Source organism: Apaloderma vittatum, unplaced genomic scaffold (genome assembly GCF_000703405.1).
Source record: "Apaloderma vittatum isolate BGI_N311 unplaced genomic scaffold, ASM70340v1 scaffold4378, whole genome shotgun sequence".
In the NCBI taxonomy this organism is placed as follows: domain Eukaryota; kingdom Metazoa; phylum Chordata; class Aves; order Trogoniformes; family Trogonidae; genus Apaloderma; species Apaloderma vittatum.
In genome coordinates, this window is record NW_009732250.1 from 13,450 (window position 1) to 30,119 (window position 16,670).

General features: G+C 41.9%; 1 protein-coding gene across 1 annotated transcript; it reads right to left on the reverse strand.

The window, feature by feature from the left end:
* Nucleotides 1-4,220: 4,220 nt before the first annotated feature.
* Nucleotides 4,221-11,829, reverse strand: LOC104278453 (pro-neuregulin-1, membrane-bound isoform-like; the record flags this gene model as incomplete). The annotated part of the gene is made up of 2 exons (XM_009875434.1): nt 4,221-4,345; nt 11,655-11,829. Coding segments are annotated over 2 exons (300 nt in total), but the record flags the coding sequence as incomplete, so codon positions are not given.
* Between the last annotated feature and the right edge of the window lie 4,841 nt (nt 11,830-16,670).

The following is a 16,670-nucleotide window of genomic DNA, read 5'->3' on the forward strand; positions in this document are numbered from 1 at the left end:
GGACTTTTCTTGCATATGAAGCATTTCATAGTTGGCCACATGACAGATGTAAGATACTAGATATGAGATACTTTTACTTACTTATTTCTTTGCCATCTCCTTGAAGATAAGCTACTAGCTACCTTCAGAAGAGGAACAGCAAACTAAACTTTAATGAATGATGAATATCAGATCCTTATTGACTACTGTACAACCCAGAGCCGTTAGTACTACTGGAGGTCCTACAGATGCGAAACCAGAAGCTTGTGCAGGCCACCGACCATGTAGCTAATGAGTTTATCAAAGCTTACCTCTGCCTACAGTTGAGTTACATGAATAGATCACCTGAGTACTTCTGGTTCCCTTCAATCCAAGCAAAGTTGTCCCAGCCACCGGCACTGATGGCTTAAACTACAACAACTCCCTTAGCACAGATGTGTAAGATCAGCATTCACACAATAATCCGCACACAATCCAGCAGTTATCCAGCACTGTAGACTTCTAACTTCTGAGATATCTCTGCAGGAATCTACCCTTTTGCACCCTGAGTCATGCTGGGTACAGCAAACATCCTTAGAGAGGCAAAAGATTTAGGTCAAGGAGTTTCAGTGGCGAAGCTCAACACTTCAGAAAATGAGGTCACTTACCTAGTCGTCTAAATAAGGGAGTTTGTGAGCAAGTTTTCAGACATGAAATTGAAAGCTTTGGCTGTGTATTCTCTCAGTGTTATTCATTAAGAATAGTAAGGTCTTATGTTCATGAGAAAGTCAATGAAAAAATTAACTGCAAGAATTTTGCCTGGCTAACATGACAAATTAGGATGCAAAAAAAGCGGTTACTATTGCATTAGCAAACCCAGGCACTATTTATACAACTCAAGGAGAACTTCATGCTTCTATTCCAACCTCCATTACAATCTTTCTTAGGGGACTATACATGAATAGGAGTGAATAAAAATAAGAAGGCAGCTCAGCTCCTGTCGGTATGTTATACTCATTATAAATTTAAAAGAGAACAGAATAGCTCCCACTGTTTGCTATTAATACCAGTAAAAACAGTGTTTGTCACCTTTTTTACATGTGTTGCATTTATAATCCACAGATATAGCTCTACAGACAAGGCTTTATGTTTTTCAGTAAAAATGAGGAAACTTAAAAGTCTGTGTAGGTTAATATAGCTTGTGGGTGTTCCTATTCTTGGGGAAAAAACCCAAACCAACCACATTTGCCTTGTTCTTCTTGTGTTTATTCACCCATTGCTAAGTGATGTTAGAGACAAGGCATCATGCTAAATGGACCTTTGGTCTGGCCCTAAAGTTCTCTTTTGTGGCATACACCAGCAAAGAAAATTTCAACTAAAATAGTTACAGTTTGACAAAATTCTAGGGAATTAAAACTAAGATTTTACACTGAAAAGCACTAATCTTTCAGTGCAAAGCAATTAACCCCATGGCCGGAAATGCTATCACCTTATCTGCCCTTGGTCTTAAAATGCCCAGCATAAACAGAAAGTGGGATCTAATTTGCAGATAGTGGGGCACACATATCAGATATGATCAGTTGATGTCATTAAATTAAATGTCATAATTAAAGTTAGGATTCACATAACAGAGCAGGTCAGTATGACCACAAGAAAGTCAGGCCCTCTGATGCATCTTTCTTTGCCCCACTGTTGCCCTGTCTGCTGGAGGTGTAAGGAAGCAATCAATCTGCCTATCCTGAGGGGTTCAGCCCTCTCAGATATTCACACATTAGTTTTTTACAGGGGCTTCTGGGCTGTGCTGGACTCCAATATCTTTTCCAAAAGCCCACTGGTAGGAAATATCAAATAGAGCTAAATATGCTGTGGATTTTTGGGATTTTTTTTTTTTTTTCGGAGAGGGGAAGGGATTGTTGTGGTGTTCCTTTTTTTTCTGAACTCTCTTATGAATAGTGCAGGACCTCACATATATATAGGACCTGAGTAATGACTGCCCTTCAGGGCTCATTAGAGAGTCTGGATCCCAAATCTGTCATTAAACTAGTAAGGGGAAGAGGTCAGGGAATGCAGGGGAAGGAGGGGTGAGGAGGTCACCTATGCAGGGGGTCTGTCCCTGTTTGCAAAGCAGATGTTGCCCTCTGAGGCCTTAGGGATCCATTGCTCTTAGTTCACCAGATGTTGTCCATGCTTTTCTTCAAATCCACATGGAAAATTCCATCGTTAGGAGGAAAATTAGGAACAATTTTATTGGCAATTTATACGCAACAGTAAGCAGAGATGGCTCAGATGTATGTGTAGCAACCAAATATGCACAATTGATTTATTCAACCAATGAACGCTGCCATGCTGGATTCTAGATTATCAAATATCACTGAGATGTTCAGTTCAGATATTACTGAGTTTCCAGCTCAGATCTTTACAGACAAGAGCCAGCTGCAAGGTTTAGACTGGAACCAAGTTTGCCCCTAATGCAAGGGATTTTGCATGCATGGCTGTGTTTAAACAACTTATGTTTCACAACAAGATTAGGCAGATTCTAACATATCAGTTATAGATGCACATAGCAGGGTTTGCCTGCAAGTATTTTACTTCAAAACCAAGCTCCTGTCTCCCTACAGCAGAAGTGTTCGCTGTCATTCAGCATAGCCCAAATGGAAGTTGAAAAATCCATGTCAAGAAGCATAGGAATGAGGTCTCACAGGCACTCCCCAGCCATGACACCACTCCTTGTCTGAGAAAGTAACAAGGGATGGCCAAGCTTTTTTTTTTTTTGCTTTTTTTTTTTTTTGCAGTTATCGTATCACTGCCTGGGCAGAGAGCCTACGGCTGAGTTATGGAAATTCCAGTATCCTGGAAACAGTATAGGAGCTTTCCGTGTAAGCATCTAATGAGCAAGTGAAATTTGTATTCATGGAAACCAAGAGCATTTACAAAGCTACACAGAAATACCTACCCATTTTTCCTCCTCTTAACATTCTGGTAAATAATACTTCATCATTTTATCTGTCTCCTGACATCTGATTGTGATTATAATACCATACAGCTAGTATGAAATCTTAGCACTTGAGATTCATTAGTTTGTGAAACAGAATAGCAAATACACAAAGTGAATACAATCGAGCAACCACTGCGTAATCATAAAAACAGAAGATAGCCAAAGACAAATCCCACTGGCTAAGGTTTAAGCTTGTTTTTCTATTTATTTAAATGTCTATTGCCTGTTTTAGAGCACAAAGTGAAACAGAAAAGCATCACTGGTAAATTCCCATTGCAACAACATTTTTAAACTCATCTCAGATATGCACAGAACTTCTGCTTTGTTTGCTAATGAAGTCATGTTTATTTGATACTTCACAACTGGCTGGACACTGGAGTTTGAATTACTTGAGCTGAATTAGTTAATGTCACACTTAAAAAAGTAGATTTCTGCTGAACTGCAGCCTCCAATGCATTCACAAGGAGAAACAGTACCACTAAAACATTTGTGCACAAGTAAAACACTCACAAAATTCCACCAGAAACAATTGCAACTTCCTGTAAATGAAATGGAATGGAGCCCTGAAAAATAGCTATGCATAGTAATTTTAAATCACTTGGGTAAGTCTGAATGCTATCTGCTGCAATGAGAAGTTCTGCTTCTCAAGAAGTAAGTTTGAAACACAATAGCTGAATTAAAGTACCTGAACTGCAACCATGACTTTGAAAAATATTCCTTCAAATACATTCATAGCTTTGTCTTTATTATTTTAGAAACCAAAAGAAAATCCTATCAACATCTGTGAAAGTAAAAATAGGGGCAATCAGAGCCACAAAAATATTACTTAAAGACACAGGAGTACTGGTTTAGGAGTTCAGACAAGGATATGTTTTAGGCTAAATGAAAGCTTCCCTACAGGCCCATAGCCCCTCTGCTATTCACGTATACTATGGGAATTAGAATAATATTCCCTTTCCTTCACCCTCTTCCATCTTGACTATTTAGACTGTTCTTAGACTTGGTATTGGAAAGTGTCTCACAGAACATGCTGATCTCTCATGAGATCCATAGGAGACATCTAATTTGTCTGGGTAAGGAAAACTGAGCATCTCAGCTACACAGGAGACAAGTCAGGCCTGATTAATTTTCTTAGTACACCTAAGAGACTCTAGCGTTTCCACTTCACTTGCACATCTTTCCTCTCCTCTAAACCCTCTAGTCCTCATGACAGATTTAATACATGCTCTTTCTGAATGTGATAGTAAAATAAAGACTCAAGTCTTACCATTGGTGTCTGTGATGATAACATTGGCTTTAGTACTGTCATTCCCTAGCTTGCTGCTCACTCTGCATGCGTATTCCCCAGTGTCGGCCAACGTGGCTCTGTAAATGTGAAGCTCAGAATATTTCCTGTGAAATGAGAAAAAACATGTAACCATTTTGTACTGGAATAATAGTCACTACATCAACCAATGCACTGGTTTTTTCCTTTCAGCGAAGAGTCTTGTCTTCCACACTTACTCACAGATGATCATTACCTGGGATTGAAAGAAGAGAGAAGAATAAAAAAAAAATCCATCTCTTCCAGGCTGCCAGAAAACAGGCATATTAGTGAACTCAAATGAAAATATTTGTTTATGCTTTTCTGGTTGATAGGAGTCTTTGTTCTTAAAGGAAAACTGAAAAACAACCTTCCTCTCTCAGCAGAAATGTTAGCTATACAGATGCCATGGAGATAGGTATAATATTAAAATAGATTAGCCTTTCTTACAGGTTCATATTGCCAGTAGCAGAGTTCTGGGTAAGTACTGTAGTTTCCAACATCTGACTAAATAATCATGAGACTAGGACACACCACTCTCTTTAACAGCCTCTGAAACCCCAATAGTAAATCATTCTCCAGTGCTAACAAAAAATGATGGGCAGGAGCACAATTTGCATGAAGCTACATTTTGTTCCTGGCTCAGAGATGTAATTTAATCAGTCTCCAAGGTTTTAAGATTAGATTTTAAAATGCAGAACTCCTGCTTACCCATTAATTTGGTAGGAACATGTTCTGGTGTCATTTAAGGGGTCCCCAACTCATGTGAAGGCAATAATCCCATTACATGGACTGTGGAGAATGACTAACTTGGGGAAAATACACACATTATTGCTGTTCCCAGTTTCTGTTTAGAATAAGTGCTTTGGGGAAGTTTTTGCCTGTAGCAAAGCCTGAACCTTTATCTACAGTACAGTCATTTAGTAGAGTGCATGAGCACTGCCTTCTCTAAGCTGGCCTACCCCAAGATGAAAGACTGATCCCCAGCAGGCAGGGGTTCTTCATTCTGAAAATTCATAGTTACCAGCATGTCTAGCAATGAATGCTGAGCTAAGCACTGTCTGGAGAGTTGCTTTGGTTCAGCATAGCCATGTCTCCCCACTTTCCATGCAGACATCGTAACTGCTTACCCCTTCCGGGAACCATTGAACAGGACTGGGTTCAGACCAGATGCAAGTCTGTTTTAGTAAGGAGGCCTCTGGAGCAACTGAAATGTTCAATGCCATTTTCCAACCCACTCTTGTGACCCATGCCTCCCTTCAGCTCCTACCTGCTATTAGTTATCTGCTTATCAGCAACTCAACATTCCCTGACTCCCTGTGGAAATCATACCACTGAGGAGCCAGCACTGTGGCCTTATGAGATGAGAGCAGTATGCCAGGTGGACCCCATCTCTACCAGAAACCCGTACTAGACACATTTTCCCTCACGTCATGAAAGAGGGCTGCTTTCTTGAGGTATAGGGGCTTGCAAGAAGGAGAAGCAGCCAAGCTAACTTAGCAATTTGCTCAGGTTTGCTCCAACTGTAAACAACTAAATAGCTGGCTATTTGGGCTCCCTTCTCAGGCAATGTTAGAAGCCCAGTTCTCAGTGCACAATTAATTAACTGGGTTGCATTTCAGATGGCACACAACAAAAGACTCTAGCTGGTGGCAGCCACGAATATATGAGAAAAAACACTGACAGAAGTGTCCAGAGGTGAAAGCTCCTGTTTCTTTGTGTGGGAATTTTGGATCTGAGTACTGAAGTTGAAAAGGCAGGTGTGTAGACGGCTGGCAGGAATAATGAAGAGCGGGCCATTTCTGCTATGGTATAAGCAAAGCTGTTACTCTGGTGCAAAATTCCCTATTGAAGGCCTCCCCAGGAATACCTGGTAGCTGTCTAAACCACCTAACAGTTTGTGTGGACATGCAATATCTCCTGCATCACACAGGTTTTCTTTCAGCCATGCTTGCAGGCTATGGCCTCAGGTCACTTCAAAAGGCAATGTAAACAGGCTCAGTTTTTAGGGAAACTCTCTTTAACTCAATGATAAGCAAGAAGCACAGCTGCAGCTATGTCATTTTTATTTGGGCACCCACTGTATGACTGCTGCAGTCTCTTTTCCTCTCCATACAATACTAAGTAACATTGACACAAACCATCTTTGTGACACTCTTGGCTTTTAGAAGAAACTCTTTGTCCTGGCACAATTATTTTTATTCTCTTTGCTTTACATGATACCTACGGAAAGAGGTGAGGAAATATGTCTTCCTTTTACAATTTTAAGATTATATTACAATATGTGAAACAACCATATTTCTCATAAATTTACTTCTAACAAGCCAAAGTTACTTTTGTTTTTAGAAAAACTGTAAAGCTTTCTCTCTCTGAGAGCAGGAGAAATAATGTGAATACTTATAGCCTTAAGAATATTATTGAGAGATATCAGGACAGAATTCAAAACAGTCAGAGCAGAAGATAAGTCATTAATGGCTGTAAATGAAGCCACTCCCTAGCAATACTGGACTCCAATAGTACTCACTTAAAGCCCTTGATAAGAGATTTTGTATTCAAATGCTTGTCCTTTTTTCAATATATACCATACTGCATCAAAAAAAAGCCTCTCCCTATAAGATTTGCTTCTGCTGTACCTTTAGTTCATTGCCACTATGACACTACTGAGCTTGTGTTTGTACATAAAAGGTAAAGAAATAACATCCGCAGAATGCAGTCCCAGCCCACCTTATCCGACTGCTTGAATTCATTTTGCTTCCAGTCTCCATCTGCCATCCAGAATTGCCTGTCTGCAGGCAAATGTCCAGCCTAAGCTTGGATGAAGCCCAAGGCACAGGGCACTTTCAAGTCCACTCCATTTCACAGAATCACAGAATGTTGGGGGTTGGAATGGACCTCAACAGATCATCTAGTCCAGCCCCCCCACCAGAGCAGGGTCCCCTACAGTAGGTCACACAGGAACACATCCAGGCAGGTTTTGAATGTCTCCAAAGAAGGAGACTCCACAACCTCCCTGGGCAGCCTGTGCCAGTGCTCTGTCACCCTCACAGCGAAAATGTTTTTCCTAGTATTTTTGTGGAACCTATGTTCCAGCTTGAACCCATTGCCCCTTGTCCTGTCATTGGATGTTGCTGAAAAGAGCCTGGCTCCATCCTCCTGACACTCCCCCTTGACATATTTATAAACATTTACGAGATCACCTCTCAGTCTCCTCTTCTCCAAGCTGAAGAGACCCAGTTCCTTCAGCCTTTCCTCATCAGGGAGATGTTCCACTCCCTTCATCATCTTAGTTGCTCTGCGCTGGACTCTCTCAAGCAGTTCCCTGTCTCTCTTGTTCTGAGGGGCCCAGAACTGCACACAATATTCCAGATGTGGCCTCACCAGGGCAGAGCAGAGGGGCAGGAGGACCTCTCTCGATCTACTAGCTACTCCCCTTCTAATACACCCCAGGATGCCATTGGCCTTCTTGGCCATGAGGGCACACTGCTGGCTCATGGGCATCCTGCTGTCCACCAGAACCCCCAGGTCCCTTTCTCCTACATCTCTCTCCAACAGGTCGGTCCCCAACCTCTGCTGGCACATGGGGTTGTCCTTTCCCAAGTGCAAAACTCTACACTTGCCCTTGTTCAACATCATAAGATTTCTCCTGGCACAGCCCTCTAGCCTGTCTTCCAAGAGAATGGCTTCTCACTCACTTCTGCAGGCAAAGCCATCAGCTACGCGAACTGGCAAGAACCTTCCCTCTGTCCAAAACCCCAACTCTATTAAAGGAAGGAATCTCTTCATGTAATGAGGTGAGCCTGATTCTGTACAGCACACTACTGAAACAAAAATGTGCAGGCTTCACCCAGTTTTGAAACCAGAGAAAGAAAATGAAATGTTACCACTCTGAGTGGACCTGCATGGGAAAATTAGCTAGCAGGTGAAGAACCCTTGTCTGGTGCCTGATTTTCTTCTGTATCTCCATTGACACAAAGGAATAGCTTGGACACACAAATCAATCAACTGTGGCATCACGAATCTTCGGCAATCATAACAGCAGCAGAAAATCACCAACTGCATGCTCTTACTCCATGACAAATTTGAGGTAAAATGTGAGTGCATTAAATGCCTCTCATTAAAATGTAAACTTACTCAGTTTCTCTTGAATTTCCAGTGTGACGAGAAGGGGGTCAGTGACTTTGTGAGACTGACCTGCTGTACTATCATGCTGTTGCATGTTGGGGCTCTCTGCACCCTCTGAATCAACCACCCTGAAATCATCCAAGTGAGTTTTGAGGATTGATCCCCAAAGTTCATTTTAATTGCAAGGCAGTCTTCAAGAGGCTAAGCTCTGAGGAAGCCTGCATTGCCACAGTCTTAAAAACTTTTACAAACCTTGGAGATTGCAGTCAGCATCTGCTCCGCTTCTGCAAACCCTTTGAACGAGTAGTATTCACACCGGCCAAACGCACCCAATAAACAAGAAGCTGCAACATTATCTTTTCCATGCCTAGTCCAGATGCCAAGCTAAGGTCTTGATTTCCAGTTTTTGAGCTAGACACTTCACCATTCTGCACAATAGTTTTGCAATTTGTTAAAACAACTAAAAGCTAAATAGTCATAACTCAGAAACATTTTTTTTCTCCCAACAACAAATAGGTTTGATTCTGCCACTATGCCATGAGAAAGGTGATTTCTTTCAAAATATATTACCAAAAGTCACCTCTGATCATTACTTGCTACTTTTAAACTCTGTGAGGTTTTTATAAATACACAGAAAGCTTTATTCTCTAGTGTTTGGATTGAATGAGTCAGTAAGACTGTAGGACCCTGCATGGTTCTTCAGAAACACAGCCTACTTCTTGAGTAACCATTTGACCTTTAAAATAGACAATTACAGGCAGCCCAGCATCTACTGTAGCCTTCCTAGTTCAAGTATCCCACACTTGGTAATAGTAAAAAATTCACACCAAAATCCCTGTTGTAACAATATGGCAGCATACAAAACTGACAAACACTTATCAGTGTGCTGTCATGAAAAAAACACAGTATAAGTGGGGAAAAAACTCCTTGATCATTGATATTCCTTTAATTTGTGATGGAATCTTTCTAACGTGGCTTTGTTTACTGTAATCTGCACATCTTTTTATGCATTCATTAGCACTGCATTTTTCCATGTTTTCCTTCAGCTTTAGAACACATGCCTGTCCCACTTTTTATAAAAATAAAATCTATCTCCTTTTACGCCATTCACATCTACCCAGTCCTGGAAGCACACAGTAACAGCAAAGAAGAAATGGCAAAGGACAAATACGTCCCCTAACTAAAAGGTCAAAATAGGAAAGCCAACGAAAATCCTTCAGATGTCAGCACACATCCCTGTCTTTCCTCTCTTTGTACTTCACATCTAGCGGCTTTCTCCTTTTATGCCGTTCACATCTACCCAGTCAGCAAAGAAGAAATGGCAAAGGACAAATACGTCCCCTAACTAAAAGGTCAAAATAGGAAAGCCAAGGAAAATCCTTCAGATGTCAGCACACATCCCTGTCTTTCCTCTCTTTGTACTTCACATCTAGCGGCTTTCACATCTCTAACTGGAAGGACTTCCCTGTTCCATGTTGCCATTTCTGTTTTAAAACAGAAAACAGAAGAGAGGAATTCCAATGACGGGTGATACCCTTGTGGCTGAGGCATCACAAAAAGTGTGAAATCCAGGCCAAAGCCTGCACTCCGCCCACTTACAGTGGGGGAATGGGACTTCAGATCTTCGTTTTTCAGTAAAAAGCCTAATTTAAACTTTTTTTGTTATTCATCTTTTGGGGAATTTTTAACATGTTTTGGCACATCAACCCAAAAAAGAGTCTCACACGTTCTACATGCTTTAATCAATAGCTATTAGCTAGCTTCCCTTCTGCCAGGTTCTCAAAGTTTTGTGAGGGGAAAAAAAAAAGAAAAAGGGGAGTTGGCAGAAGGTGGTTACAGATTCAATGCTGAACTGACAAAGCTCAGGCCCAGAATGTAAAATCCCGGCTCTAGTGAGCTTGGTCAATTAGCATCAACCAAAACATAGGAGGAAAACACACTGTTTGCCTCTCACAAGCAGCACTATGTTGCTGGGGAAACTGAGGGCCAGGCTCTCACCTGAAAAATTTGCTTTACAGAATAGACAGAAAATGCAGCTCTGACAGAGACATATGGCCCTACAACTGGGTGCAGACAATTTGCCAGGCTATCTGCCACCTGGAACAGCTCCATTTCGCAAATGCCAGAAGGAGACGTCACAGGTTCCTTCTTGCTGTCTGTGCGACCATGGCATTGGGGCTGTGGCAATGCTGGCCTGCCCCCCTTCTTGTTTCACCTTCTGCCCCAGGCTGGGGTACAAGAAGCTGCAAGGGAGGGCAGGATGCCAGCTTTTCAACCTGAATAACTCTGAAAAGTCAAATGCCTGTTTGATTTTGGCTGCTGTTTTGCCTAATGAGATCACACCTCACAAAAAGTATGGGGGTACTTGACACGCAGGAAGGAAAGGTCTCTTGCATAGCCCACCCCAGATCCTGTGTCTTGTATGAAGGAAAGGTAGGGCCCAGTGCAGCAGATAGCAGCCCTGCCTACTGAGGGCAGAAATCAGAGTTAAAGGGCTGCCTTCAACCAGATTTTCATAGCTTCCTTTGATGGGCGAGTGCCCACAACCAAGACTTTTTAATCTACACAAGAATGCAGACCAAAGAGCAAAAGCCTTCTCCCGTCTCAGAAAATGCACTGTGTAGCTGCTTCTCCTTTCCTGCAGGAACAAGGCACCAGACTATCTTTTGGCACTGGTCATCAGTCACAAGTACGGGACACTTCTCCCAGTCAGGAGGATGTGATTTGCAGGCTTTGCTACTCATCTGGTATCTGCCAGATCCGCGCCTTGTTCTGTATGTGAGAGAACGCCTCTAGTAAAAGATTACGGCAAGACTGCATAAGGCATTCGAAGCCAATGCACACAGCATTCAGCCCTTCTTAGGGACCAGACTGCTTGCAAAGCAAATCTCAAAAATATTTTCAAATCTACATTGCTTCGATGATTTTAAACATTCTTGGATTTTAGACAATAAACATAAGGTACCTCTGTTCTTGTCAGTAGTTTAAAAATGGCCTGTCTCCAAGGTTTACTGGTTAAGATGATAGCCTTTGGCTTCCAGAAAATAAATTGAAATTGAAAAGGGAAAATTATTTATGAAATATTTATATCATACTACCACTTGACCCATACGTTCAAGAAAAATAATGTCAGTGTTTGTTTCCTCAAGTTTCCTCCTCCACAACGCACAGCTTTTAGCTTTGTGATACTGCAATTAACAACCTCAGTGCTTGTTTTTAATTCTGAACAGCTTTTCCCACCCCTCCCAGCATCTCTTGTGAGATATCTGTACTTACTTTTGTTTTTTTGGGATCTTGATATTTTCTGGTCTGTTTCTTTTGGTTATTTCTTCTCCATTCTTTAACCATTTGAATCTGAGTGCAGGGTACTCTGAAGTGGTTTCACACCTTAGCACTAGCTTCTGACCCACAGCAGCCTCTTGGTTTTTCATTTCCTTCAATTTGGGAGGCACTGCTAAAGAAATAAAAGAATGTGCTGGTGATTAGGCCATCCTCAGAAGGGAAAACAGTGCTAACTTAAGCAGAGCTAGGCAAGTCACAGAGAGCAAAACCCCAGACAGATTAGCCATGCTTCTACACCAAACCCTGAAAAATTAGTATAATTTGTGTGTTACATGTACCATCCTTAAAACACAGCAGCACATTTAATGACAGCAGAGTTCGGCCCTTTGCAGTCCTCCTATGTGGTTCTTCCCACCTGCAAACCATATGCATACTCAGTGAGAAGTGCTGCTTCTGAAGATGGTAGGAAGCACTAACAACAACTGATGGTGTGCACCTAGACACAAGACAGCATGCTGCAGCAGGCAGCCTTGCTAGGTAATACAGAAAGGGAAAGGGAGGAGGCGTCTTGCTGCTTCATTTATTTCAACTGCTGTGAGTCAGGGGCTATCCATAGGCTCCAGGTGCAACTGATGTCACAGGGAGCTAAAAGCATAAATACAAGCTTGACAGCTTCCCTAATCTGAGCCAAACATTAGAGCCCACATTATACACCTACCTCAAACCTCAGCTTGGCCATATCCTTTCCCTAAGGCAAGAGACAATGGGCTTGGAAGCCCATCAAGCAAATCAATATCAATTAAGGGTATTTTGGACCCAGAAGGGGACACTGCATTGAAAAGGCTCAGCCAACAGCTCCCACACACTGAAGGGCTCCAGCTGATGCATCTCTATTTCTGCTGTGTTGTAGCCATACTCTTTCTTGTGTGGGTAAATATCAAATAATTTAGGGCTTTCTAAGTCAAAGACCTCTAATATTCCACAGCCAGTACCAAACTTCAAGCACAGGATTCACAAGAAGATGCAGTTCTTCTGTGAGGTGCTACCCTTCATTTGACCCATGGCTTAGCTGTAAACCAGCCTCTGTTGTGCTCCGGTACTAATGTGAAACACCTAGTTTAACCCCACTTCCCCTGGAGCTTAAGACAACACCTTTACCACACAACAGAGGAGGGCTAATATAGGGAGGTACAGCTGGTCAACTGGGGGGTGATGGCTTGTGAATCCATCCTAGCTCAGCTGCATCTCGTTGCTGGTCTGTACCTGCAGGGAGCTGGTATTCCCATGCAGCACCTCTAGCTGCAGCGTGTTTTGTTACTTGAACAGTTGCAATATTGTCCAAGGAAACAAATGGCCAGCATGATTCTCTGGGATGTGCACATTGGGAACACTCGCTGAGACACCAAAAGATCTCCAAAGCAGTCCTGTACAAGAAAATGTTTTAGCAAACTGCAATATGCTTGATTACATTTTGATATCTGTTTGCATGTTTGGGGAAACTTGTTGAGGTCAATTGCCCTTTTAATTATTATTCCAGTCAGACAAAACCCAAGCAGCACCGCCACGGCTGCAATTATCAGAGGTGTGTGTAAAAAAATGGATACACACAGGCCTGATCAGCAGTTGCCTGCTGCAGACAGCAGTATGGCCTCCCCCACACAGAAAACTTTGAATAAGAGTAAAGTGACAGCATTTTCCATGTGTCTCTGCTGGTGTGGAAAACAAAGCCCTAGAAAAGAAGTCTTAGGCTAGACATCATCAAAATGCCTGAGACAGAGACAGTGTCTGGGGAGGACATCTATGGAGGTTTTACACACAGGGCAGGCTCGTGTCACGGTGGCACTGGGACAGATCAGGTAAAACCTAGGATTTAATGAACAGCAAGAATTCTCCCCCAAAATGTCTTCTCATATGCTGGTTTCCATTTTCCAGCTCCTCCGCTCAGGATAATTCTGAAAATTCCAGTACATTCTCAAAATGCTACCAAAGTAATTTTTGCTTTCTGAAAAACAAATACCCACACACCATTCTGAAACCAATACATTTAAATATATATACTTGTATGAGTGTGTGTCTATCTGTATATACACATACATTAACATAAGCCCACATGTGTAAATATTCAGGCATTTACCCGAGAGAGAGAAAGAATTTTGGAAAAATACCAATCTTTAAATTTTCCAATAAAAATAAATTGTATTAACAGCCTTACTACTGAAGTTCGTGCTTACAGTTAGTTTCACATTGTCATTAAAGAGTTAAGGTTACAGTCTTGCGTCACTATGTAAGAAAAGGAGCTGCAGACATATGAAATAAAAAGGTGGTATTCCTTACTTTACCAAATTTCACTTATTATAGTCCTAGCCCATATCCTGCATAAATTGAGAGAATATCCACAACTGCAAGGATCAAAATTTTTGTGCTTAAGACTTCAACTGGTTATTGATTTTCCTGTCAACATAGCAGTGTGACTCTGGGAATAAAAGGGAGATGCCATTTTGTTCCTGAATTTTATTTTAATTCAATATTGTCTGCTCAAAATGACTTGCAGATTTTTTCCACCATCAGAACTGTCAATGAAAAAAAAAGTGTTAAATTAATATGCTCAAGTCTTGCCATAATTCAGGAGTTACCAGGAAACATAAAAGAGGATTTAATCAATGGCAGTGACCCTCACTAATTCACAGTAACTCGCTGTCCAAGCATGCAGGCTCTCTAGGGAAAGCAGTAAAAGCTGTTCACAGACTTGACAGAAAAGAGATTGTGCTTTTTTCTTTTTTTTTTCTTTTTCATGCTCCTTTTCATTTACACTATGTTTGTTTCCTTTCAGCTGAAGTTTTACAAAAGTTAATCAGACCTGCCAGGCATACGAGAAAACTCGTGCTGATAAAACTACAGCACTGTGTGCTTGGACCGAGATCAGCTACAGCTTCCACAGTTGTAAGAGGTAGTTGACTTTCATCACAGTCTGTGCCAATCTCTCTGTCCCTGGTAAGACAGGACCTTGTCTGAGTGGTAAAAAGCTTTTAAAGGAAGTGAAAATGCTTATAATGCTAACTAGACATTGTCCCCTCTGGCAGCTCCCTCCCCTTGCCTCTCCAACACTTCCCCCTTTGCCCCCCACGGCATCTCCTGCCAGCTTGGCTCCTTCCCACCGCTCCCTGAAGCACCCACCGCTTCTGCCACCAGTGAGGCTTCTGCCCACCGCTCTGGGCAGGAAGGAGGGCGAAAGGGCTAGGAAAACACTGTCTGCATCTTCTGCACGTGGATGGAGACTGAAGCGTCATCCAGGACAGGATGACTCAGTCAAAACGATTGTGAAGATGGAAGACAGCCTTGCAGCCTTTCCTGCAGATCACGTTTTGGGCTGCGCCATGGAGAGTAGTGACAGACCCCTTGCATGCGCCATCCGTCACAGAACAACAAGGGCCAGGTGGCAAAGAAAACAGACAAATCCCAAAGAGAAACAGGGGAAGCTAAGTGTGGAAGCACCCTGAAAGTGGCACTGCTTGACTGAAAGGTGCTGTGGGATCCACTTCATGTACGTTCCTTGTGTTGAAATCTGGGAGGGCTTCACATTTTAAGAGTCAATCAGACACAAAGAAAGGCACCCATGTTTAACCACAGGCTTTTTACACTCCTCGGTCAGGACCTCTCCCTGTGACCCACAGACCTCCCCCGGTTTGACAGACTTTCTAAGAAAGCAACAGGGGTGATAACAGTGAGAGAGGGCTGTCATGCTGTGACGAGCCCTCAGAAAGCAGCAGAGCACTTGTGTCAGCAAAAGCCTCACACTGTTGGAAGGGTTTAACAGGCAAAAACATGCAGGGTGTTAGATCTCTGCTTATTAAGATGTCCTGAATATCTGTCATTTTGTTAGAATTTTTTTCAGAAATGAATGTCTGCTGGCCTGCATAATATCATTTCAGATAAGGAACATGCATTTCCATATTCTCTCTGCAAAAGACTCACTGATAACACACAAGTGGAGATAACTTCTTCTCTCTGGACTTTGGTGAGTTTGGCAAAGCATAGCAATCTCCTCACCCTCACTGTTTGATTGTATAGTTAATCTGCATGGAAGCTCAACACACTGAACAAATTAAACAGGAAACCTGCGAAATATTATCACACAACTACACGCTTTCAGCTGAAATTCCATGAGCAGCTTTTTTCCCCTTTCTTTTCTTTTCCTAGGAAAGCACAAAGCCTTGTAAGAGTCTGAGTGCAGGAATGTATTAGGCATGCTTGCCAGTAGGCACACGTGCACAGTTTGCTGTGCAAAAGTGTGACCAACAGCTTGGCAAGTGGTAAGAGGAGCCATAAGAGTAAAACCCATTGCCTTGGTCTCAGACTTGCCTTTTTTTAATATAATGCTCAAGGCAAGAGCAGCAATGCAAGACAAATTACATTATTGCCAAAAGCCCTCTCTCCTTGCAAAGGAGATTGTAATCAAACTCAGGTTTATCATCAGCAGGCCAGATTTTCTAAAGTCTTTGTTACAAACCATATAAATTACACATTAAAATGTATACTTTTCCTGCTTAAACAAAAACAAAAAAAAACCTAACCCAAGACATTTTGCTGTTTTCTGTTGGTTTAAGCATTCCAATATTCTCCAAAGCAGCATTTGGATTCTGAACTTTTCAAGATCTATTTCTTTTCAGTATGCTGAGTCTCTGTGCAGATTACCTATATGACAAACCACTGCAGTTAATGAGAGGAGATTATCCCATACAACCGGCTCTCCAAAATACCAGAGTAACTGAACACAAGCTGAGAGACAGGGAAAGCAAACAAAACATTTAGCTAATTAAATGTGAAATTTTGCATTCTGAACTATTCTAAAAATACTGCCAGATACATTTTAGGTCTGGGTCTTGGTACGCTTTGAATACTTACGTCTGTGTAGAAAGCCAAAAGGAAAAATGCAAACACAACACCTGTCTTGAGCATTACATGTAAAACCAAGATCCACAGAATCTCATTCTTCCTAGTGATGTTTAAAGT